The sequence below is a fragment of the Dipodomys ordii genome, unplaced genomic scaffold (assembly GCF_000151885.1).
Source record: "Dipodomys ordii isolate 6190 unplaced genomic scaffold, Dord_2.0 Scaffold97, whole genome shotgun sequence".
Lineage (NCBI taxonomy): Eukaryota > Metazoa > Chordata > Mammalia > Rodentia > Heteromyidae > Dipodomys > Dipodomys ordii.
In genome coordinates, this window is record NW_012267313.1 from 3,288,372 (window position 1) to 3,313,967 (window position 25,596).

General features: G+C 35.0%; 1 protein-coding gene across 1 annotated transcript in view; it reads left to right on the top strand.

Annotated features, from left to right (window-relative positions):
- The window catches only part of Lama2 (laminin, alpha 2), a 544,126-nt gene that overhangs the window by 129,741 nt on the left and 388,789 nt on the right, over positions 1 to 25,596 (top strand). Inside the window, exons 2-3 of the mRNA XM_013026778.1 lie at positions 6,211 to 6,381; positions 9,277 to 9,389. Coding sequence (XP_012882232.1) covers positions 6,211 to 6,381; positions 9,277 to 9,389 — 284 coding nt within the window. The remainder of the gene's footprint in view (positions 1 to 6,210; positions 6,382 to 9,276; positions 9,390 to 25,596) is intronic.

The following is a 25,596-nucleotide window of genomic DNA, read 5'->3' on the forward strand; positions in this document are numbered from 1 at the left end:
CCCCTCCCCCCATCCCAATCCTTCTCCTTCCCCCCGCCCCCCCACCCCTTTCCCTCCCCCCCCCGCACCGACGTTGTAAAGCTCGTTTTGGACATGACAACTTGTGGGTTGATGTATCCAGCAGGGAGAGTGGTGTTTTAAATTCCCCATCAATTAATGTCTTTGGATCTATGTGTGATTTTAGGGAAAATACTGTTTTTTGGATAAATTTAGGTGCTCTGATATTTGGTGAATACATGTTTAGGATGTTATATCCTCCTGTAGGAGAAATCCCTTTATTAGTATGTAATGTCCTACTTTATCTCTTCTTGCTAATTTTAACTAAAAGTCTATTTTATCTGAGAGTAAGATTGCAACTCCTGCCTGTTTATGGGGACCATTTGCTTGGTAGATTTTGTTCTAGCCATTCACTTTCTGCCTATGTTTGTTTTTGTAGGCAAGGTGTGTCTCTGGAAGGCAGCAGATAGAAAGATCTTGCTTTTTGATCTAGCTAGACAATCTATGTTGCTTAATTGGAGAGTTAAGTCCATTAATATTGAGAGTTAGTATTGAGAGGTGTTTGTTACTTCCTGACATGTTATCTACCTTCTTGGGAGCTGTGCCTACTGGGTTCTTATTATGATTATCTGATTCTCTGTTTTGGGGATGTTTGTTAGCCTTTATCATGCTCATGTTGGTCTAAAATAAGAGCATGATAGGATGCTTAGAAAGATCTTTTCAGTGGCAGGGTACAAAATGGATCAAGACAGTGCCTAGGCCCAGAGAGCGAGGGGTGGGGAGAGTGGGAGGTGGGAGCGGGGGAGAGAAACATGGAAAGGGAAGATTATTTGGGTGTTCTGAAAAGAAGTCACTTCTTAGTGAACTGATTTGGAAGTCACCTTCAGGAGACAGAATGAGGCTTCCTGACCACTCCCACTGATTCTACAGCTATACTAGGGAGATGTATAACATGATGGGTTGTCAGAAGTCACAGGTTCTAAATAGAACAAGAAGGATTGCTTTCTTAAAATGGAGATGTTTGGAAATGAATCACAGGACTCATGAAGTGATGATAGAAAAGGCCTGTGAATATGTGTGTGTGTCTAAAAAGAAAAGGAAAGTGGATGACATAGGATTCAGAAACCATGTAGGAGGTGCTGAAGATATTTTATTTTATTTTTATTTAAAGAAGAGAAAGGAAACACAACAGATTTGGGTCTTTGTAATAATTTATATTATAAACCAAAATATGTTATTTTGTAAGTTACATTTATTCTATAATTTGTATTACAAACAGGATAGAGGCTGAATAATTAATACTTTGCTTTTACTCATACTTTATTCTTCATATAATACCCAGCTAAATTTAGTTAATCTTGATTCTATTCAGATAAAAATGTCAGTCACAGTTGTATGGATAATGATGACTCATTTTATGTCATTAACACTACAGGACCTCAAACTGAATTGAACAACTACAAGTCAATAATCTATAAAGGTTCATAAGCTATTTGTAGTTCATTTACACTCTCAATGTCTGCATAATCCAAACAATTGACCCATATTGCATATGGCAGTAAATATTACATTGATGCTTCTGAGTGGAAATAGATAGGTATAGCCCAATAGATTTAGTATATAATGAAAATGAATTGCAATCTATAATACAACATGCTGAAAATTCAATAATAGCTAAGGTATTGCCTGACTCTTCAAATTGGTTATTAACAACTAATTGGGGACCTTCTCTGACCAATATTCTTTATTGATTTTTAAAAGTAAACAGCCAAATGATGATAAAATTTCATAAAACAATTATTCTCTGACCAAAAGTAGAATAATTAAACTGATAAAAGGTTAATTTGGAGTATGTGATCAATAAGTATAGGGGAAACAACACAACAGAGAGAAAGATGCTAGATGTAAATTTTTATTAATCCCTTTTAATTTTATGGGTAGAATACTCTGTAATTCAAAATATGGAGTCATGACTAGATAAGTTATTTATTTTATTAAAATAGAAGTTGATAAGCCTTGTAGAAGACTATATTCTGACTCTGTATTGACAAAAAGTTATTTGACCTTTTTAAAGAATTGTGTTCAATTCACTAAATCAGCCTTAACTGTGTTCACATTGAGAATTTCTTCTCATTGCACTTTTTTTGTTGAAATTGGGGCTTGAACTCACACTTTTTCTTTCTTTCTTTCTTTCTTTCTTTCTTTCTTTCTTTCTTTCTTTCTTTCTTTCTTTCTCTCTCTCTCTCTCTCTCTTTCTTTCTTTCTTTCTTCCTTTCTCTCCTTTTCTTTCTTTTTTTTTTTTGGTCAGTTGTGGGGCTTGAAATCTGGGCCTGGGCTCTATCCCTCAGCTCTTCAGCTCAAGGCTAGCACTCTACCACTTGAGCCATGGTGCCACTTCTGGATTTTTCTGCTTTTGTGGTGTTGAGGAATTGAACACAGGATCTCATGTATGCAAGGCAAGCACTCTACCACTGAGCCACCCTCCCAGCCCCTGAACTCACACTTTCTTATCTGTAAAATTGAATTTACTCAAATTTACACAAAGTAATTTTGGGATAATAAATATGGAGAGCATAAAACAGCTTCTCCATGTTAATTCTGCATGTTTAATCATCAATGTATTATTTTTTTTGCTCTTGCTTTATTCTTTCTTCCTATGTGGAACAGGGATCAAATGTAAGTCTGTATTTTCTGAATATAGATCATGTACTAAAGTATTGTTTGCATGCTACATTACTTTTCAGTTTCTGCACATAATTATTCAGACCCAGAAAAAAGACAGGTCTGATCATCTCAAATTAGATTCTACAGGGCAGGATTAGTCTGTGGTGGGTAGCAGACAAAAATCACAGACCAAACGAAGGAGGAGGCTACAATGCTTGATAAGAAATATATTCATTATCTTGCCCATGTAATTGTAACCCCTCTGTACAGTATTTTCACAATAAAAATAATAATAGTAAATCACAGACCAAAATGGCAATACTGGAAAAATTATGAAGTATTGACAAACATCCAGAAGTGTCTTTTGATTAAGTGGCTTATTTCAAAAGGGTCTAAATGGTGTCTGGGCATCTAAAATCCTACAGAAAGATTACAAGCAGATTTTATTGTACGAAAACAATGTTCAACCTATCTTTTCCATTTTACCACCTGTTTTTCTACTGCTTAAATTCTATTGGGTGGAAGTGGAAAATTGACTAACACACATTGTTAGCAATGACAAATAGAAAGTGGTTTGTTTTGCCACTACTAGATTATGCATAGAATATACATAGATTGTGCATTTAATACACTTGTATTGATATCTATGTGCATGTCTGTGTCATTAGAATAATTGTGGACTCAACTACTCCAATGAGCTTTCATCTTGCTATATTCTTCTTTCTGGTATTTTCCCCTACCTTTTCTTTTTCTCTTTTCTTCTAAATAAGCCTCTGTTTCTTTAAGAATTAGTTTAAGATTACTTCCCACAGCAAGTCTCTTAATAATTCTAAAATCTTTTACTAGCTGACATAATGTAAGCTCAAAACATACTTGATCCCAGAATAATTGCATAATTAAAGGCAAAATGTTGAAGAATGACAGAAGACAAAGATATATAGACATTTCTTATTTAGTCAAATATCACTTACTAATCTGGAGAATAAAATGTCTAAGAGAGAAATAATGCCTTGGAGACTATAATAACATTAACATTTATAATCTGATCAACTTCACAAAACTGTTAGAAAAGTTTCTAATAAGCCTCATACAAATAAGAGGAAGATACACTAAAAGAGATAACCTCACTTTGATATGGTTCTTTAACTTTTATGAAACACTGCACATTTTTAATTAAAAAAAACAGTTTTAGGGATGGCTATCATTTCTCTTGCCAATGATGAGATAAGCTAAACCCAGGTTATGTTGATAACATGGAAAATATGTGTATACCATATGGGCAGGGTTGGACAGCAGAGTACAGGCAGTAGAAAAAATGAAATGAAATAATGGCTGCAATTAAGTATAAAGTAAGTAACTCCTGAGCAGTGTGAAAACTCAAATAACTTTTAGAAAAAAGTCATAAGACAGGAAGGCTAATGTTGGTTGTGATGATTAGGGGTTATTGGAGGAGCAGAATTAAAGATATTTCAAATCTAGTGTTTACAAAGGGAGGAGAGAGAGGAGGTTGCTTGGGTTTGGGCATGTAGGTGACTAGTCTTATAAATTTACTTGCCTTTGAAACTTTTCAAGTGAGATTACAATAAAGACTAGAATTACTTAAAGTAAATTGTACACAGTAACTCATGCCTGTTATTGGGAGGTGGAGATTGGAAGGGTTGTAATTTAAGGCCAGCCCATAGAACAAGTTTGAGACCAAATCTCAACTAAATGGTATGGTGCATGCCTCTCATCCTATAACCAAGAACAGCAAACAGAAGTATTGTGGGCATACATGTGAGACCAAATAATAATGATTTAATATTGTTTAGGGACTCCTCTTTGGGCCCTTCTCCAGATGTTACTTTATGTCATGGCTTTCATTTTTAAATAATGTTATTCAGATTACCTTAAAATTATTTAAAAATTTTAAAGTGTCCCTACTATTCCTTCTTGTTTTTCTAGTTGAAGAAGAAAGTTTAATTATCAGGTCCTTATGGTTCTGAGCAAATATTTCACTTTGCTGACTTACTCCGGTTTGTTTCTTCTTTTACTCCTTCTTTCAGTCCAGTTCTAGAGTCAGTGAGGCCACAAGTGAGCACTGGTGTAATATAGGCTTCATGTAACATTGAAGATAGCATCAGTGCAGTAGTTAAAAGGACAGATTGCAGTAAAGATTGTTTGAGCTCAAACCAGAGTTCTGTCACTTACAGGCTATAATCCAGAACAAGTTACCTCTCCATTCTTTCTTCATGAGCTAGAGGTAAAGTAATTCATAACTCACAGGGAGGCAATGGGAGCAGATTAGTCCTTGAAATAAAAAACAAAACAAAACACGTTAGAACAGTGCTAGACAGAATAGTGGCTAGCATGTAGCAGACAAACATATATGCTGGGGATTAATATCATTTTATGCATGAGAACATGTATCAAGCCAATATTTATGTCATTTATCTCTTCATTTTAAACATCTACTAAGTGCCAACTTTTAAGACTAATGCAGAAAACATTTATGAACTAGAAATTCTAAGGGTCTCAAGGCAATACTAAAATATAAGATACCATCACGTAGGATTTCTGTTAGAAGTTGAAACTGAAATGGTGGAGAACTACTGGACACAGATCTAGATTTGGGATCCAGTTGCATAAATGGAATCAAACTGCCTGTAAATTTTACATACAATTTGCTATAGAAGAACATTTTATGAACAGAATGGCTTTGATGAATGACTTCACTGGAATGTCACTGAAAAGAGATCTACACAAAGCAAACACTGGAGATACACAAAATAACATTAACATTGGTTTCAGGCATTGAAGAACTTCCACTGGGTTCTCAGATGGAACGGAAGACCTTCTGTGCCCTGCATGGATACGAGTCTCGCTGTTCTAGTTAAAAGCTATGATTACTGACTATTATGATGACATATTAAGGCTTTGCTGTAAAATAAGGTTGGGAAGTATAGAAAGCTTAAAAATTCCATTTCCAGAATATTTCTTCATTTTCTACTATATTGATCTAAAGGAGGTGTAATAAACACCATTTACATTAAATGGCGATTGGAATATAAAAGGACCTAGGCACATAGTGACACAAAAACCTTATATGATTAAAATTCAGTTTCAATAATTTTTTTATCAACAATCCGAAGGAGATTATCTAATGATGTCTGTTTCACATTGTGGAGGCTGAGAAAGAATGAATCTCGATTTAAAGTCAGCCCAAGCAATATACCAAGTTTCTGTCTCACAAAACAAAAACCAAACCAAATAAAATGACAACAAAGACTCAGAGAGTATGGAAAGTGTGTTCAATGCCAGTTTTTCTTTTCTAATTAAGTATTAAAGGTTAAACATAAACAAAACAGACTTATACTCCATATTTAAGACACAGAAAATAAAAAAGGGTAGCATGTAGTCTTTAACATACTGTATTGTTTGATATTCAATTTTTTCTTTTTGGGTTAGTGGAAGTCCCTGAAAATACAATATCTTAATTGCATTTTGAAGTAGAGCAAATTCGTAAATTTGTTTTCAGTCAATGTGCTTTCATTTAACTATCATTTTTAGGTTTATTCCCTGCTGTCCTGAATCTTGCTTCTAATGCCCTCATCACAACCAATGCAACCTGTGGAGAAAGAGGACCAGAGATGTACTGCAAGTTGGTAGAGCATGTCCCGGGGCAGCCTGTGAGGAACCCACAGTGTCGAATTTGCAATCAAAACAGCAGTAATCCAAACCGTAAGTGTTTTGTGTGTATTTGTAATGGCTTTGGATCCTTTGGATTTACTTCATGTTGTTTGCTTTAATGTTTCTTTATTGATTCATCTATAGCACTGAGTTCTTGTACTTGCTTGGCTAGTGTTCTACCACTGGAGCCATGTCTCCAGCCTGAATTTTTGATCATTGGTTTAGAAAAGGAATCTCTTGGGCTTTTCTGCCAGGCTGACTCTGAGCCATAGTCTTTCAGACCTCAGAGTAACTAGGATTAGAAGTACAATTTTAGGTATAACTTAGGTTCATCCTAACTGCCTCCTGAGTAAATAGGATTATAGGTATAATTTGCCAGCTCATGGTTGCTCTCTCTTTCTCTCATTGCATTTCCAAATCAAGTTTTGATACTGAAAATTTAGAAAAAGAATCAAACTGAATAAGAAAAATCTTGTCACAAATCATGTCAGTAAGTTTTGGTAAAAGTTGATACAACAGATTAAATTCCACAAATTCACTTTTGGAATCACTCTGGAAGGTGTGTTCTTAATTGTCATAGCAAAACAAATGATATTTGCACTTTCTGGCTTTAATAAATTATGTTTCCTAGTTAAGAACTACCAGTCTGAAAAGTTTATCTCAATAATTCTCCAGCAAGTTTTCAGATGAAGATAGCCTTTGAGTTTGCTTGCACAGTTTATTCCTGTTGAGGATATTCTCCATTGCTATGTCCTTTTAAATAAGGAAACTCAGCCAACAATTAATCAGTATTTGCCAATCAATTATGATTCAAGTTATAAAATGAGAATTATGGTTAATTGTTGATTCAGCTCCCCATTCTTTTCATGACTAATTCTCACATTGGTTTGACCTGAAGTGGCAGATAGAATTTCCAATTAGACAGCAATAAGTTTTATTTGGAAATCTACTTGCATGTACTTTTCTTCCATATATTAAACACACGGTCTATAAAAAGATTCAGGAAGGTGTTTTTGGAATGCACACTGTGATATTTATTTTCTTCACAAAGCAATTCCAGTAATATTTCATTTATTGTTGAATCCTAATGTGCTGATTTCAGCACACACATCACCGGGGGCATTTGTTTGATATTTATTTATGTCCTGGTATTTGCAATCATTAGAAAGACAACACCTTCTGTAGTTCCAACAGAATATAACTAACACTGATTATTAAATATATTCATCAATCTTGCTTTTCACTAAGGAGAGAGGATGCGTCATCTCAGTGGACTGTTAATATAATAAGCCGGTACAAAATATAGGACTATTCAGCTATTCAGTTGAATTCAAATTTGTTCAATGACAGTGCAATATTAACATCCTGGCCAATACACTCATATCAACATTTATGGGATATCCACTCATAAATAACTCAATAACATAGCCTGTATTTTTTCAGGTAAAGATTATAGCAAACTGTGTAAATACAATTACTTCCATAACGTAAATTCCCAAGTCTGAAAATGACAAATATAAATTCACTCTTCAATAAAACATTGAAAGGTTATTTTTATTTTTGAGACTCATTTCATGGGAAATAACCCTGTGTTTGATTTAAAAAATATTGTTAAATTTAAGTTTAATTTGTCATAATTCTGGATAAATAATTCTTACTCTTGTCAATGACTTGGAGCTAAACTGCAGGAGATGAAGATTTCTGAATTCTAAGATTAGTAAGAAGGAAGAGAGTTGAACTGTTACAGTACTGGCTGGGTAGGTTCATAATTCTCCCTCTCTCTTTCTCTCGCTGACCCTCTATTTCTATCTTTTGCTGGTGCTTGGGTTTCAATCAGGGGCTAGTGCTTGCTAGCAAGCACTCTAATGCTTTTTAGAAATCTACTACTTGTATCACTCCTCTATCCCATCATCATCATCATCATCATCATCATCATCATCATCATCATCAATGGCACAGGGGTTTGAACTCAGGGCTTTGTACTCTGGGTATGTGCTGTACCCAGGCCCCATTTCTTTCTCCTTCCTTCCTTCCTTCCTTCCTTCCTTCCTTCCTTCCTTCCTTCCTTCCTTCCTTCCTTCCTTCTTCTTTCCTTCCTTCCTTCCTTCCTTCCTTCTTTCCTTCTTCTTTCCTTCCTTCCTTCCTTCCTTCCTTCTTTCCTTCCTTCCCTTCCTTCCTTCCTTCCATCTTTCTCTCTCTCTCTCTCTCTCTCTTTCTTTCTTTCTTTGATTCTCACAGTAAGTTCTCTTCTCATATATATGGGATAAAGTTAAAGGAAGATCTATGTTTGTCTGGTAGGCTGGAGTTTGTTGCTGGGGGCAGTATATTTGCCTGATAGAGTGCTAGTCAAAGGCTGCATGGAAGGAAGGTTCTGGAGTCTTTCGTTTGATTTTTAAGTAGTGGTAGGAAAATGGAAAGTCAAAGGTTGCCGTAAAAAGTCTCCTAAGACAAATATGATAGCATCTTACATTAAAGCAAGATACATATTTGATTTGCCAGGTCTTTGTGATAATGAACATGTCTAAAGAACAAGTCTTCACGTAGTTTTCAAGCCCCAATTCAGGATTTTATGTTTCTGTTAACAAAGTTAATGTAAACAAGCGCCGCCTCAAAATGTAGAGTGTCTGCTTTCTCAGTGATGGACATATCAATATGTGTGCAATCTTATGGTAACTATCTTTAAAGTTGTCTTTTTTTAGTTGACTACAGTGGGGTAGAGGGGAGGTAACTAGCTTCTTCCGTGTGTTAGTTTCTTTTACTGTCACATGCTATGAGAAACATTCCATTAATCAAATTCTGCTGAAGATTTGAATTCCTTGCTTTTTAATGTTTGGTGACCACAGTGGATTGTTTTAATTTAGTTTTATTTTTCTTTAAAGAAACAGCTCTGGATTCATGATATGGTCTTTTTTCTCTCTCTTCCTTTCACATGTTGCTGCTGGATAGAGAGACACCCCATTACAAATGCTATTGATGGCAAGAACACTTGGTGGCAGAGTCCCAGTATTAAGAATGGAATCGAATACCATTATGTGACGATTACATTGGATTTACAGCAGGTATCCTCTTTGTTAACATTTTATACTTTGGAAAATGTTTCTTGTGTATACAGTTTGTTTAGTTGGTGGTTTGTTTGTTTAGTTTGTTTGTAGGTGAAGGGATTCACTTTCTTATCGCCCTCCACTATTTTCTTGCTACATAGAACAAAGGGTCTTGTCTGTTTGGTGTATATTCCTTGAAAAATATTTGCCACTTATTTCTAAAGCGTACTCTGAGGGATCCCTGTGACTGGTATAGAAATGAATTAAGAATGGGTTCTGTGAACTAGTTTTGAGTTAATGATGGAAATATGGATCAGCAAAATGTTAAATGAAAAAATATAATAGGATCATTCTTTACTTTTAAAAAGAATATAGTGGTCCCACACTGCTGAGAGTGTGCTCCCTTAAAGGTTCGTGGATAATGAGGCTCTTGGGTAAATTGTCTCTCATTACTGAGAGTTCAGCAAGCTGTGACAGTTGACTCTCAAATTAAACTCGGGCCACTCTAAAAGGTAGTAAGTCTTAAATGAATTTATGCTGGAACTCATTGGATTTTGTGTTGTATAGGCCTAGGTGCGATTCATTCAGAATGTTTGTCTTCACAGTATTTAAGTTAAGCTAAAATTATTCATCAAGAATCACCATCACAGAAATTATTTCGTTTTGTAAATGGGTTTATGATGGAACTTGAAAACGTTTCCATATTTTGTGATTGTTCCAAATACAAAGGTTACTTTAATTGGCCAAAAACTGAGGTGGGGAAGTTTGAACTTAGATAACCTCTTTAATTCAGCAGGTTTTCTCTTCCATTTTCTAGTATCAAGACAGAAAAAGTATTTATTCACTTCTCCCTGGATCTGTGTGTACACAGCCCAGCAAAGGAGTTTAGGCTGATGAAGGGGAATGACCGTGACTTTAATGATAGGCAGCACACAATGCACAGAGCATGGTTGTCCTGTGACCTGCTGTGTGTGGAAGCACCAGCCAGTGGGCTAGGCTGACACCAGGCACACATTCTCTTCTAGAATCCTGGATAGTTTTGGTGAGAACTGCACACATTCAAGAGCCATAAATAGCTGTTTGGGGAGGGAATAAACTGTGAGGTCTCATAGCAAGCTCTCCTTCTTCCCATGGGGGGGTTCCTTAGTATTTCAGCAACTGAGTTGCTGTTGGGGTGCAGTGCTACAGCTAGGTTGCCATCCAGCATGGATTTATTTCTCCCTATAACAGCTGCCAATGTCAATCCTGCCTAAGTGATATTTCCCAAGAAATCTCAGACCATTGTCTGGGAATGACAGGGGCAAACAACCACATTGATTCCTCATGCTTTAGGTCAATTAATCTTGTGCATGAATTCCCTGGGGGACCCTGCCCTCAAAATGGACTTTCTCCTTCTCTGGATTAGGACAGCTTGGCCCTTTATTGATCATAGTTCTGTCCTTCCATGTGCTCATTAGAAGTCTGTCTTCCCAAATCAAGAATGAGCCTGCTGTCTATTGACTCAGACCATCTTCCAGGATAAGAAATCAATACATAGTGATGGTTTATTGCTCTGGTTTCCTCTCCACTTACTCTTTCAGATTGCACATAGAGAAAGGCAGCCAATTATTAATATCATTTGCACAAATCATCTAAACTACCCTTTGAGCTCTACCACAGTGTTATTTATCTGTTATCAAATATAGAAGCATTTTTTCCTTCTAACTTAGAACTGGATGGTACCATCACAAGTTTTTAATAAATCATTTCTAAACAACTCAACTGTCATTAATTTTGTGAGGGAAAGAGTTCATCAAAATGCTCATATGTTTTGAGAAAGGCAGTTGTGTTTTCCTACATTTGTTTTGCATCCTCGCTAATCAGTTCCCAGACTGTATCTTAAGAACTATGTGAATTTGTTTCTCTGTTTTCTTGTTCCCAGGATAGATTAATAGCTTTAAGATAAGTGACTATTCCAGGTCATCTACTATAGTTCAGTGATCAAAACAAGTGTTGAAATTCTGTACATAATCAAAGGCTGACCAACTCCAAAGTCTGGTATTCACTAAGTAGTATTGGTACAGAGAATATGTGTTCAAATGGTCTTACATTACAGGATGCTGTCTGTCCACATCTTTAACATTCACTTGTTCCTCTTCCTGCAAGTCAACTTAACATGTATTTCCAAAATGTCAATTATATAACATACAATATGAAAGAAAAACTAATTTCCACTTGACTCAAGATTTTAATTCAGTCAATTATTTTATGATGTAAAACATTGACCAGGTTTTATAACTAGGTGATAAAATAGAATTTCCCAGATAAGAAAGTATTATGTACTTCTCATTTGAATATGCAACTGTAGGACATCTTATAGGACTTATTCAGAAATGAGGGAAAGGCATAGAAAGGCATATTTTAATGCATTGGCACCAATAAAATATTGGCATATTTTAATGCATTTTACTTATGCAAATAGAAATATTATTCCTGTTGCATATAGCCTGAAGTATTAAGAGTTTAGTAACATAATGTGAATTATTATCCATCTGGGAATCTAAGTTATTTATGGGATAATAGACAAATATCTCTAAATATATAGTTGTCATTGATTAATTAAGAAGTTTGCCCATTTAATAGCTCCTTTTGTTATGAAATATATGACTTTTGACAGGTACCAATGTCTTTGTTAACATATTCTTGACTACTCTGTGAGATACTTTTAATAAATTACTATTTTAAATATATACAGAAATCATTTGATTGTCTTTATTAATGAAATTGAATATTATATATAGGAAACTTTTGTTCACATTTTAACATTTAAGACAAGCACTACAAAAACACAACAATTTACTTGCAAGAAAATATAGCTCCTTATTTTATAAGCAGATTGTTTTTAGAAATGTATTAAGGGATTTTTTTTATTTTTGCATTTACTCAGAGTGTATCTTGAGCCAATGATTTAATCATGCTGTGCCTCAACAGCTAGATTAGCAGAATAAATATTACAATATTGTGGCAACAAATTTAAAATTATGATAATAGAAATATAACAGTTAAACTCCATCTGGAAATTATGACTATTAGGCTAGAAGCTGCATAAACTTGAATACAAGCTTAAGTATTTTAGAAATGTGTATACATAGATTAAATATTATGGCAAATAGCACACAGCCATTTCAAATACTGTAAGAATAACTCAAAGGTTCATAGAATATCAAAAATAGTCTGTTTCAATCTATTTCCCTCAGGATACAATGAGAATATGTATTTTTTAATCTGTCCATGTTTTCAGTACTGATCTTTGATTTAAAGGAAAAAACATATTAAGAGATGAGAAAAATGTACCAAAGAAGTAGCTTTTTAGTATAATCAATCTGTTAATATCTCTTGAAGTCCATTCACTTCTAGATAATCAAAAGATGTAGGAGTCATATGTACCTTCATAAATAATTGACTTAACCTCCTTTCTTATTTCTCACATCTAAACATGCATTTATCATAAAAAAATTGTCTCAGAGCTACAGATATCATACTCTATACGTTCTTTACCTAGAGATTTTATTTATTGCCTTATAGAGAATATTTAATGAGATACATTGACAAATTTATTTTATTTATGTTGGTCCTAGGGCTTGAACTCAAGACCTTAGCTTTTATGCTCAAGGCTGGCACTCTACCATGTGAACCACATTCCTGCTTCTGTTTTGTTGGTGGTTAGTTAAAAATGAGTCTCATTAACTTTTCTGCCTGGGTTGGCTTTGAATTGGGATCTTCAGATCTCAACCTACTGAGTAGCTAGGATTACAGGTGTGAGCCACTGCTGACTGACCATGTTGCCAGTTACTAATTTTAAATAGGAGTAATGTTTAAAAGTTTAGTGCTTCTATGTACATATTGCTATATATTTAGAGTCTATATGTCAGCATAAAGTACATTTTCTGATTACAATTATTAATGTAATAGTTGAATCCTCTCTAATGAAAGTACATAAAGTACATCGCAATGATTCATTCAAAGTGTTTTTCATTTAAATGTAGATTGAGTGATTAAAATATCAATTTTGGAAAAAAGTTTGTCTTTTATATCAAGTTATTGTCACATTCTCCTTATTAATTTCTGTTAAAAGCAGCTTTGTTCAAGGAGGAATTTTGGAAAGTTTAAAGCTATATAAAGCTTAAATAAAATATTCTTGAACAACAGTGGCCAAAAACAAAGTAACAAGACAAAAATAAAACTTTGAGACAAAGAGATAACATAGCAAATTATAGAAGATGCAGAAAAAGCTATTCAAAAAGGATATCAATAGCAATAGATACTTGCATCCAAAAGAAAAAGGTATGAAATAAACAATTTAATATTCTACTTCAAGAATAAGCCAGTCATGGGGCTTGAACTCAGGGCAAGGGTACTGTCCCTGAGCCTCATTTGCTCAAGGCTAGCACTCTACCACTGAATCACAGTGCCACTTCCAGCTTTTTCTTTTACCTGTTTATTTGGTACTGAGGAACCAAACTCAGGGCTTCATGCATGCTAGGCAAGCACTCTACCACTAATCCATATGCCCAGGAGCTATATTACAATGGAAAGACAATCAAAATCACTGCAGACCTTTCCACACAAACCCTCACTACAAGGAGAGGAATGATATAATCCAAGCACTGTTGATCAATACTGCCTACCCAAACTGATCTACCCAGGGAAACTATCATTTACATTAGATGGTAAAACCAAAACCTTCTATGACCAACACATGACAAACAAACATTGAAGGAATTCATGATCACTAAACCATCAGTACAAAGAATTCTAAATGGAGGAATATAATCTGAAGAAAACAATCAAAAGAAAATAAAACACATTGGATGAAACTCACTAGAAGATCAATTTAGTAAACACAGAAAAGGCAAAAAAAAACCCAAAATATAGGAAATCAAGAAAATGGCAGGAAATGACACACATCTCTATAATAACACTAAGTATTTAATGGACTCAATTCTTCAATCAAAAGAAGAATAGCTGGTTGGATCAAAAATAAGCTCCATCCATTGTTTGCATTCTGTTTTGGGTTATTTTGGAATTGGTTAAAGCTTCCACTAATTGTCGTATATGTCTTTTAATATATTACCTGTATGTCACATTTATTGAACAAATAAAAGATACTAATCTCTGATCTTAGATAAAAGAATTCAGAAATAGATATTTACTCAAAAATAACATACCTTTAGATATAAATAACAGTCAAAAACGTCATAAAGGCTGTCAAGCTAACTTAATAGCAAATAGCCCTATTGCCAAAAAAATAAAATAAAATAAAAGGAAGAAGCAGCACAGTCCCAAGCATAGGGCCTTTCTTTTCTCCACCATCCCCACCAAACATAAACATAAAACAAAGAATAAACCAAACAAACCATTGAAGCCTTCAGTGAGAAGTGAGGAAACATTAAAGACAAAAACATAGCAATGAATTTTAAAAAGGAGATTTTAAAAAGGAGAACCTTTAGCTGGAGAAACAGAAAAATAGGAGACGAATAAAGACAAAAAGAAGAGTCATCTGATACCACAGATACATAAAGATCAGAGATGATTATGAACAAAATGTGGCACTAGAAGAAATGGATACATTTTTAGATACATATACTACCAAGACTAAGTACTGAAGAAATAGAAAACCTGAGTAAGTCACTAAAATAGACATAGAGATTGAATCACAATCTAAAGTTTCATATTGAAAGAGTCTAGAACGTGATAGCTTCACTGATGAATGTACCAAACATTTAGAGAATAATTAATAATTGTCCCATTTAAACAACTTCCAAAAAATCAAACAAGTGGAAATACTTCTAAATACTTTTTATGAGGTAAGCATCAATCTGATAACAAACCCAAAGAAAAGAAAATTACAAGACAATAATTTTGAGTAATCTCAAAAACTGTACTGGCAAGTCTAATTCAACAACATATTAAAAGAATCATTTATCATTGCAAAGTGGAATTTATTCCTAGGATGTAAGAATGGTTTATCACATATAAATTTATAAATGTGTCATATCATAGTAACAAAGTAAGGATTAAAATTTTGTGATTATCTCAGGAGGCCAAGAATTTGACAAAGTTCATGTCCTTATCTTTTTTTTTCTTTTTTCTTTTTTTTTGTGAGTCATGAGTCCTGAACTCGGCCTGGACCGCTGTCCCTCAGCTCTTCAGCTCAAGGCTGGCACTCTACCACTTGAGCCACAGTGCCACTTCCAGCTTTTTCTGCTTAAATGGTGCTGAGGAATCAAACCCAGGGCCTCATGCATGCAAGGCAAGCTCTCTACCACTGAGCCACCTTCCCAGCCCTTTCATTTTCTTTTTATCCTAGAACCTCTCAACAATTTTTGTAAAGTAGGAGGTACCTCAGCGTAATGAAGGCCATGCATGATAAATTCATAACTAATCTCTCAGGATTAAAAGTTGAACACTTTTTTCCCTCTAGGATAAGAAGCAAGAAAAAGATGCCCATGATGATCATTTCCAAGTAAACTTATTTTTGGAAATCTCCACCAGAACAATTATACAAGAAAAATAAAACATATCTAGGTTGAAGATGAAAAATGTTTTATTTCTTTACATGGGACATGTTGATGTTCTTACAAAACCTTAAAGATGACACTAAACTAATAAACAAATTCAGTAAAAATGATTGAATATGTGGCTCAAGTGGTAGGTGCTAGTCTAGCAAAAGTTGGATCATAAGTTTAACCTCCAGACACTTGTAGATGCTGGTGGCTCCTATCTGTAATCCTAGATTCTCATGAGACCAAGGTCTGAAATACATGGTTCCAAGCCAGCTGAGCCATGAAATTCCATGAAACTCTTACCTCCAATTAATCATCAAAACTCTGGAAGTGGAGTTGTGTTTTCAGTGGTAAAGTACTAGCCTTGAGCAAAAAAGCTCTGGAGTAGTACCTGGGCCCTGAGTTCAGTCCTGGGCATTACACAAAAATAAATAAATAAAACACTTGGGAATACATTTAACCAAGGAAGCAAATGACTTATACACTAACAATTCTTTCTTAAAATGAGTTAAATAAATTGAAGAAGACACAAATGGGAAGATATTCTACTTATACTGATTACAAAAATTTATATTGCAAAAAAAAATAGCCCAGTCTTGTGATGATGACACATGCCTATAATCCTAGTTATTGAGAAGGCTGAGATCTGAGGATCACGGTTCGAAGCCAGCCCAGGCAGAAAAGTCCCCATGAGACTCTTATCTCCAATTAACCACTCAAAATCCAGAAGTGGCACTGTGGATCAAGTGGTAGAACACTAGCACTAGCACAAAGAGGCTCAGGGACAGTGCCCAGGCCCTGAGTTCAAGTCCCACAACTGAAAAAAAATAAAAACTTCCCTATTAAAATTCCAATAATATTTTATAGAATTTTTATTTAAAAATTCAAAATTTCATATGAAACAGCCAAAGAACCTGACTAACCAATGCAATTCTGAGGAAAAGAAAGAAGGAGGCAGTACAGTATCTGACTTGGAAATACACTACAAAGCTATAAAATTCAAAGCAGTATGTTACTAGCATAAAAACAGATCCATAGACCAAAGAAAGAGAATTAGAGTCCCAAAATAAATCCACGTATTTATAATCATTTAATTTTCAATTACAGTGCCAATAAGACAATTTTAACCAAAGTGCCTATAAGACTCTTTCTTCAAGAATGAGGGTTGGAAAACTTGATATCTGCACACAGAAAACTGAAAATAGATCCTTATCACAGTATCTGTAAACACCAACTGAAAATCTAGAAAAACATAGAATAAAATAACCATGGGGGAAAATGCAATGACAATATTAGCAATGATCTTTCTTTCTTTTACATAACCTCCAAAACACAGGCAATTAAAATTAAAATTAAAAATTAATTAAAATTAAATTTGGGAAATGGGATTCTGTCAAATCCTGCATTTGGTATTTTCCTGCATTAGAGTCCTTAAATTTTCTATTTCCTTACAATTGGAATTATTTCCCCATTTTTCACTTGAGCTGTTGTCTTATCTTTGTTATTGTTGTTGTTGCTGTTTTGTTTTGCTTTATTTTTAGTATATATTTTTATTGTAAAAATATTGTACAGAAGGGTTACAGTTACATGAGAAAGGTAATGAGTATGTTTCTTTTTTTTTTTTTTTTTTTTGGGTCCGGTCGTGGGGCCTGAACTCTGGGCCTGGGCACTGTCCCTCAGCTCTTCAGCTCAAGGCTAGTGCTCTACCACTTGAGCCATAGTGCCACTTCTGGCTTTTTTCTTTTTGCTTATGTGCTGCTGAGGAATCGAACCCAGGGCCTCAGGCATGCAAGGCAAGCACTCTACCACGAGCCATCTTCCCAGCCCCATGAGTATGTTTCTTATCCAGCATTGTTACCCCCTCTGTGTTTTTCCCTTCCATCTCTTCCCTCTCCACCTGCCCAACTTCTCCCTCCCCACCCGACCCCCGAAGTTGTAAAGTTCATTTTCAATATAGTGTCTTGTACGTCTCATTGTTACAATGAGTCAACTTGTATCCTTATTTAAGCATTTTGTTATTTCCCTTCTCCTCCCCAAATTAGAAAAATGTATATATAAGATGAAGGGCACTGAAATCAGGGGTTATACCCTGGGGGAAGAACATACAAAAGAAACAAATAAAAACACAATTTGTTAGGAAATGGAAAGATTTGGGAAAAAAATATTAAGTGAAGTAAGCCAGGCCCAAAGAAACATAGGTCCCATGGTTTCCCTTATTTGTAATAACTAGTCTATGTCTAGGACAAGCAGAAAAGGTCAAAAGCTATGTACATATGAACATAAAAGATGATGCTAAGTGAAATGAGCCCCAAGATAGGGACACAAGAGATTTAATCTTTCTTGCTGTTGTTTTTAATGTTTTGTTTTATTTTTTAAATATCACCTCAGCAAGGATCTTCTTGACATTGTATTTCACATGGGAGTCCATTTCTGAACCACTTTCTTGCTTTATTTTTCTAACTAGCAAATTGGATGTTTGGAGAGGGCCTATTTCCTACCTCACAGACAGCCACCTGCTTGCTGTAATGTCACACAGCAGAGCTGGCAGGGAACATGAGAACTCTCTGGAGTCCCTCTAATGAGGACACCAGTGTCATGAATGAAGGCACTGTCGCCTGCCCTCAGCCTTAATACCATCAAGTGAGAAGTTAGAATTTCAACACTGAAAGTTTAGAAGGCTGAAATACGTAATTTTTAGGAATCATAAGGCCAAATTCTTTCCACCATTCTCTTTTCTAAATGAGCACTGAATATCACTCTTGTCATTCTGTGTGGCTGTCACATGTGTGGCTTTACATGGAAGGACGTTTAAGTACATCCGTTATCCCTTTGTCATGAGGTCTATCGTGATGAGAGTCCTGTTTCATTTCTGCTTGTTCAATTGTTTCCAAGTTTAAGAATGATGTAAAAAACACCATGATGCTGTTATGTTGCCGTTTAAACAGGTGTCCCCATTGGCCATCCATTTTGATTAAAAATGCCGATATGTTAGAGGGTAGCAACACTGAAAAGTGATCACATGGAGATGCAGGTTCCCTTTCTGTCAAGGTGTCTGCCCTGAACAAGGCTCCTAGAAGCCCCGTATTGAAGGATAGGATGGTTTCTTTAAAAGCAAAAGTAAGAGACAGAGAAGAGATCTCTCTGTTTTTCAAAGTCTCTGGGAAAAGATCCGTTAAATCCCTCCATTTTAAATCTATTTCTGTTATGGGAAGCCTGTGGAGGACTTCCCCTCGAAACTAAATGTGGACAGTGTGCACAGCTGCCTGAAGATACCTCCACAAATAGGGCAGTCACACTTCTTCATTTGGGGAAAATAATGTATGCTTTTGTCATTTGATTCTTAATGTTTTTATATGTATGCATATATTATACTTGTATATACACATAGACCTGTATATATTATACATATATATTATATTTGAATATACTATACTTGTAATAGACACGTTATTATACAAATAGTACATATAACAATAATATGTGAATCTATGTGACTTTTTCCTCCCTCTGCTCTTTCCTTTCCTCCTTCCTTCCTCCTTTCTTCCCTCGCTCCGTCTCTTCTTGGTAGTTCTAGGTTTGTACTTGCTAGGCAAGCACTCTTATCATGTATGTACACCCCTGCATTTTTAACCATTATTCTTTTCAGATAATATCATGTCTAGCCTCAAATAGAGATACTTTTCTGAGTCTCTCCATAGTTGAATTACAGGCATGAATCAATCTAACAAACTTATTTATTGTGATGGGGACCTGAGCTAACATTTCTTTTCCTAGGCTGACATCAATTATCATTGATCATGTCAAATCACCATTTAGTAGCAGGATTACAAACATGAGCCACTACACACAGCCTGAAATGCCTTATTTCCTTCCCATTAAATGTACAATGTTTTCTCCAGCACTTTAAAGATGTCATAATATTATTGCCTGGCTTTCAGTGTTTGTGATGTAAAGTCAGAAAAAGCTTTCCCTGCTGTTCCTTTGAAAACAAAGTGTTGGTACTTTCATTGTCTTTATCTTAGGCATATGGAGGTTACTGCAGGCACCCCAGGGGATGGCTCTATTGGTTTCTGGATTCTGTGGATTGAACTTTTTTCACCACTTTGGGAAAATTCTCAGTGTATATTTCTTCAAATCCGTTTGCTGTCTGTTCTTTCTCTCCTCTTGTCTGGAGACTCGTTACACATGTTGCCTTGCACGTCATGGACTTTACATCCTGTGTGCTTCATTCACCTCTTCGCTATTGACCCTTCTTCAGTCTGTTCACTTCCTGGTGGCCTGATTTTAACAGAATAGTTTTGTTCTTGCTTTATTGAACATATTTATTGAAAGTTATTTGTATTAATTATATTTTCAGTTCTAAATCTCCATTTGTAGTTCAGAAAATGGATGGAAGATGCCATCTCCATGTGGTCATATGTAGCATAACAATAAGTTGTTTTTAACTATGTGTGTCATATCTAGGGCATTACAATCACCTGAGTCTGTATTGCTTGTCTTCTTTTTCCATTTTTGATATGTGGATTCATGACAAGCTAATAGCTTATGATTAATGTACATTGTGTCTAAAAATTTACAAGAATTCTGGATATTGTTATTTTCTTTTAATAGAGCTTCTTATTCTTCCAGGTACCAGAATAGGGTGAGATGGCCTTCATTCTAGCTGTTTAGATTTTTCATGGCCTGGTCAGGGCTCAGATAGCTGTGCTGGTGCTGTTCAATCCTGAGGACAGGTTTTTAACACATCAGTGAGAAGCCCTGTTAGTTTATTAGAACCTCCCCTTTCTGGTTGAACTTGACATTCAAATGCTTCTGAGATTTTCCCAAAACCTGCTGATATTTTTCCTACATCATGAGTTAATTTTTGTCAGATACTTATTGTCAATACTCAAAATGTATCTTATCTCTTAAAGGTAAAAGCTCAAAAGATAAGAGATCCCTTAGTCAGGTGCTGGTGGCTCACACCTGTAATCCTGGCTACTCAGGAGGTTGAGATCTGAGGACCAGGATTCAAAGCCAGCCCACACAGGAAAGTCTGTGAGACTCTTACCTCTAATAAACTACTCAGAAAAAGCCAGAAGTGGAGCAGTGGCTCAGTGGTAGAGTACTAGCTTTGAACAAAAAGAAGATCAGGGACAGTACCCATGTCCTGAGTTCAATCCCCAAGATCTGCACACACACACAAAAAAGAAAGAAAACAAAAGACCCATTTCTCTATGTATTGTAGTCTTTTAGATCCTAGCCAAGCTAGTGCTTGGCCCTGAATTTCAAGGTTTATTACTATGAGACTGGTGACCTTCTAGGCTATGGCATATCAGTGACACCCCATCACCTTTTGGCAAATTGATAGAAGAGATTGTTATCTATACAGAGAGGAAAGTGCTGCTGTTTTCTTGATTTATCTTTGCTTAAATCTGCTATCTTGGTTCTTCTGATAACTTAAACTGCTGTTTTTAGTATATTATTTAGTTTTTAAGACTTTTGTCTCTTGGAGAAGTTGAAGGCAAAAAAAACTGTATTCACCTGATTTATAGTTTGAAAAATCATAGGAGAGATATAATATCCTTCATCTGACAAAATTAATTTTGCTTTGACAGTAGACTGATACAGGTGCAGGCTCTAGACACTAGAACTTTAGGTATTTTAGATGCTTTATGTACTAGTTTTTTAGGTACTTCAGGTCTTCCTTTAACTTGGTATATTTCAAATGCACATTGATCACTTATGTAGAAATATTAAGCTGGCAAAAAGATTTAAAAATCTGAAGTTGAGGGAGAATCTTGGAAGAAATTATATGAACTCGGATTTCACTGGCAACAGTCTCATGCCTGTAATCCTAGCTACTCAGGAGGCTGAGATCTGACGATCACTGTTCAAAGCCAGCCTGGGCAGGAAAAATCTGTGAGACTCTTATCTCCAAGAAACCACTCAGAAAACTGGAAATGGCTCTGTGGCTTAAGTGGTAGAGCACTAGCCTTGAGCTGAATCACTGAGGGATAGCATCTAGGCCCAGAGTTCAAGCCCCATGACCAACCAAAAAAAAAAGAGGAGGGCCCACACTTGGCCCTGATAGGTCACGTTGTAATCCTAACTACTCAGGAGGCTGAGATGTGGAGGGTTACAAAGCAGGCCTAGACAGAAAAAATAACCATGGGATTCCATTTCCAATTAGCTAGCCAAAAAGCCAGGCATGGCTCAAGTAGTAGATGATGAGCTATGAGCAAACAAGCCAAGAAAACTCAAGTCTTACTGCCAGCAATAAAAAAAAAAAAAAAAAAACAGACAAAAAAAAAAAGAGAACCTAGAATTGATTCCCAGGCCTTCCAAATTCAGAAGTGATAGATAAACCACATCCATATGAGGGAAGTGTCTACTTCGACAGTGCAGCAACTGATAGGGGTAAGCTCTGATTCTCACAACACCTTTTCAGAAGTAGAAATACCAAATCATCAAAGCAAACCCTGAACAACCTGACATCAATGAGTAGCATCTTTTTTCCTCTTTAATACAAGTCAAATGGCTGTAAACAGAGAGAATTAATTTGGGAGCTTCTACCACCCCACCACCTACCCATGTTTAATTTATTCATTTAAAGACACAAATGTTGGCACTGTACTTTTTTTTCAATTGAGATCATAGTCCATAAAATTATACAAAGAAGTATTAGATTATAACATCTTTTGCTTATTGGCCAGGTCATGATTAAGATTAAATGTAATTCTGTTCCTCTGTCAAAATACCTTACTTTTGTATTTCCAGAATCTTTGTGTAAATAAATTATTTTAATGCTGCTTTTCTGCCAAGTTGGCTGTAGGAAGCTCATTTTAGATTAATCTCAAATTAGCTGAAATAATGAACACAAATAAAAGAAATATAGTACAAGGAAGGAAATTGGTCCAAAACACTAATGAGCAATTGCCTCTCTGCATTGGGTCATTATGATTTATCAATAAAATAAGTCAGGTGCAAATGAGGAGGCGAAGATGAATAAACTTCAAAATACAGGTAAGTAGTTAATTAAGCCGTCCGCCTTCATGACCTCCATTATTTCCATGCTGAAATCTTTCAGTACTAGGTTGGAATGCACAATTAGTAAATAGTAATATTTAAATAGAATTATAGCATTGGCATTATCAACTTCCTCATTGGCTCAATCAATTCATTCAAAATGATAAACATTTTCATCCATCAATATAAGCACAGTTTATTTACATAATGATTTTGGAAGTATAGAAAGGTTTAACAGATGATTTATAGAAATTAAGAAATGGGTAGAAGGTGATTTCTCTCCTGATTTTAGAATATGCTCAAGAAAATTAAGCTAGTGACAAACTTGATTTACAATAGTTCGTTTACATTCTATTTTAGTTCACATAATAGACTTTGCAGAAAGTTCTGCTAAGTAGCTCTCATACTGCCTCTATTAGCCATATTAGATTTCAGCTAATCATTCTGCAGCTACTTTACACAAGTACCTAGACAATCTGAGTTTATATTAAGATAAAAAGGAGTTATAGTCTAATTGGGTATGTGGAATAAAACACTCTATCTGCAATGTGACACCATATTATGTGTAGGTATTATGTATGTATGTATGTATGCATGAATGAATGTATGCAGGTATATTGTACAAGTACTTCATGGGGGTTCTAATTTTGTCACTATGTTAGTCAAGTAAGTCAGGTTGTTTTGTCAATGTGATCAAATACCAGATTAATTTTGTCCCATGCTAAAAGTTTAGGGTCATCCAGCTCTAGGGCATTGGGGCTCTGATGGGGCAGAGCATGTTATTGTGGGGACCATATCATGGAGCAAATTGGATCACCTCATGTTAGACAGGAGTCAGAGCGACAAAGAAAAGCCTAGGAGACAATACCGCCATCAGTGACCACTTCCTTCCATGAGACTCTATATCTTAAATTTCCAGAAATTTCCCCAAAGCAACATGAGCATGGAACCAAGTTTGTAGGAATCACATCATATCGAAGCCATGAAAAATCACCGAAACAAGTTATGCTTCCTATACCACTGCTTCTGGATATTTCAGATTGTTTTTCTGACATCCATTACAGTCATCCAATCATTTCATAAACTTATGATAAATGACAAACATTTTCACTATTTCTTAAAAATTAGTCAGGAATTGCATGATAAAAAAGGTTAGTAAGTCCAACACAAGCATTTATAGTGTGGTGAAAAATCCTCTGTCTTTTACTGTAATAAAATATACATGCTATTATGCTATTAAATATTCTGATGCACAGAATGTATACCGAGAAAAAAACAAAGTATTTGAGATGAATATGATGTGTCAGTATATCTTTGTCATTGTAATAAATGAATCACTCCATAGGAGATGCTGAATATAGTTTAGATTGCATATTTATGGGGCCAAGAGGACATATTAAAAATCTTTCTACCAATATTTCTTGATCTTAATTAGGCATGTTCTGAGAGGTACATAATAAGTTTTTAACAATGTGCTGTCACAAGGATGAGCAACAATGAACACCCATTTGAAGTATGCAAACCTTGGAACATGATTGGAGAGACACAGCAATGTGTTAATGACACTAAGTCCTGGGTATTTTTTCCTCATCCTTCTAAAATATATCATTTATGAGAGGTTAAAGGTAAGCCAGAAAGAGACAGGTGTTAAACTGGACTACTTTATTATTTGCATAAAGTATGGCTTTATCATATAAACATATGAATAGTTCTGCCTAGAATTACAACAGAGACATTTTTGTCCCTAGCCAGTTCCTACAGCCACTTCTAGCATATATTGATTGTACTAAGACTTGCTTTCATTCTCCTGATATTTACTAAAACTTCAAATTCCAAATTTATTAGTGGACTCAATGCCTGTATAAATGAGCATTTTATGAAGTATCCATTTTTCTTTATCACTAGAATAATTATGTATTACTATTTTGAATATGAATTAAAATTCATACTTTAAATTTTTATTCTTAAAACATTAATTTTTTGTATAGGAACTTTCTTATTTATCATTTCCCCATATGCATGTTGGAAGTTTTACCTCTGTGTGAGAACAATCACATCAATGTTTACTAGTTTTCCTCATGAATTGTATTTATAATCTAAGACTTCCTATCAACTTTTGATGGTATTATTATTTGGAACTATTTTCTTTGATTTATCTTGCAAACACACATAATCACACCAGCATTTTACTTTAGGAGCACACTATATATAAAGTTCATATCTTGTTCTAACTACAAGTTAACAGTTTCCTTTATGTAACCAAATACTCTTTGAAGTGTAGTTATTTAAAAATTAATTTGCAAACATATGATCTCATAGAACATATGTTGGCTATCAGACCTCAGAGTGGTAGATACTCTAAAATGCAAGGATTAGACAGAATAGGGAACCACAGTGAATTCTGACTTCTAGTGCCTTGCAGTAATATGACTTTTCTAACTGGATGATAGATTTCTGTCTATAATTTAATAAATTTTGACATGTAGTCTGACCATTGCATTTACAATAACTTTTTATATACTCTACATATTGTAATAATAATGATAATACAAAACTAACCATAAGATATATAACTATTGGCAGATAAATTATCAGGATACATAAGAGTAAAGACCTACATAGAATTTATCTCCAGTTAGGAAATATTTATCCCTTAATGTAATTTTTCTCAT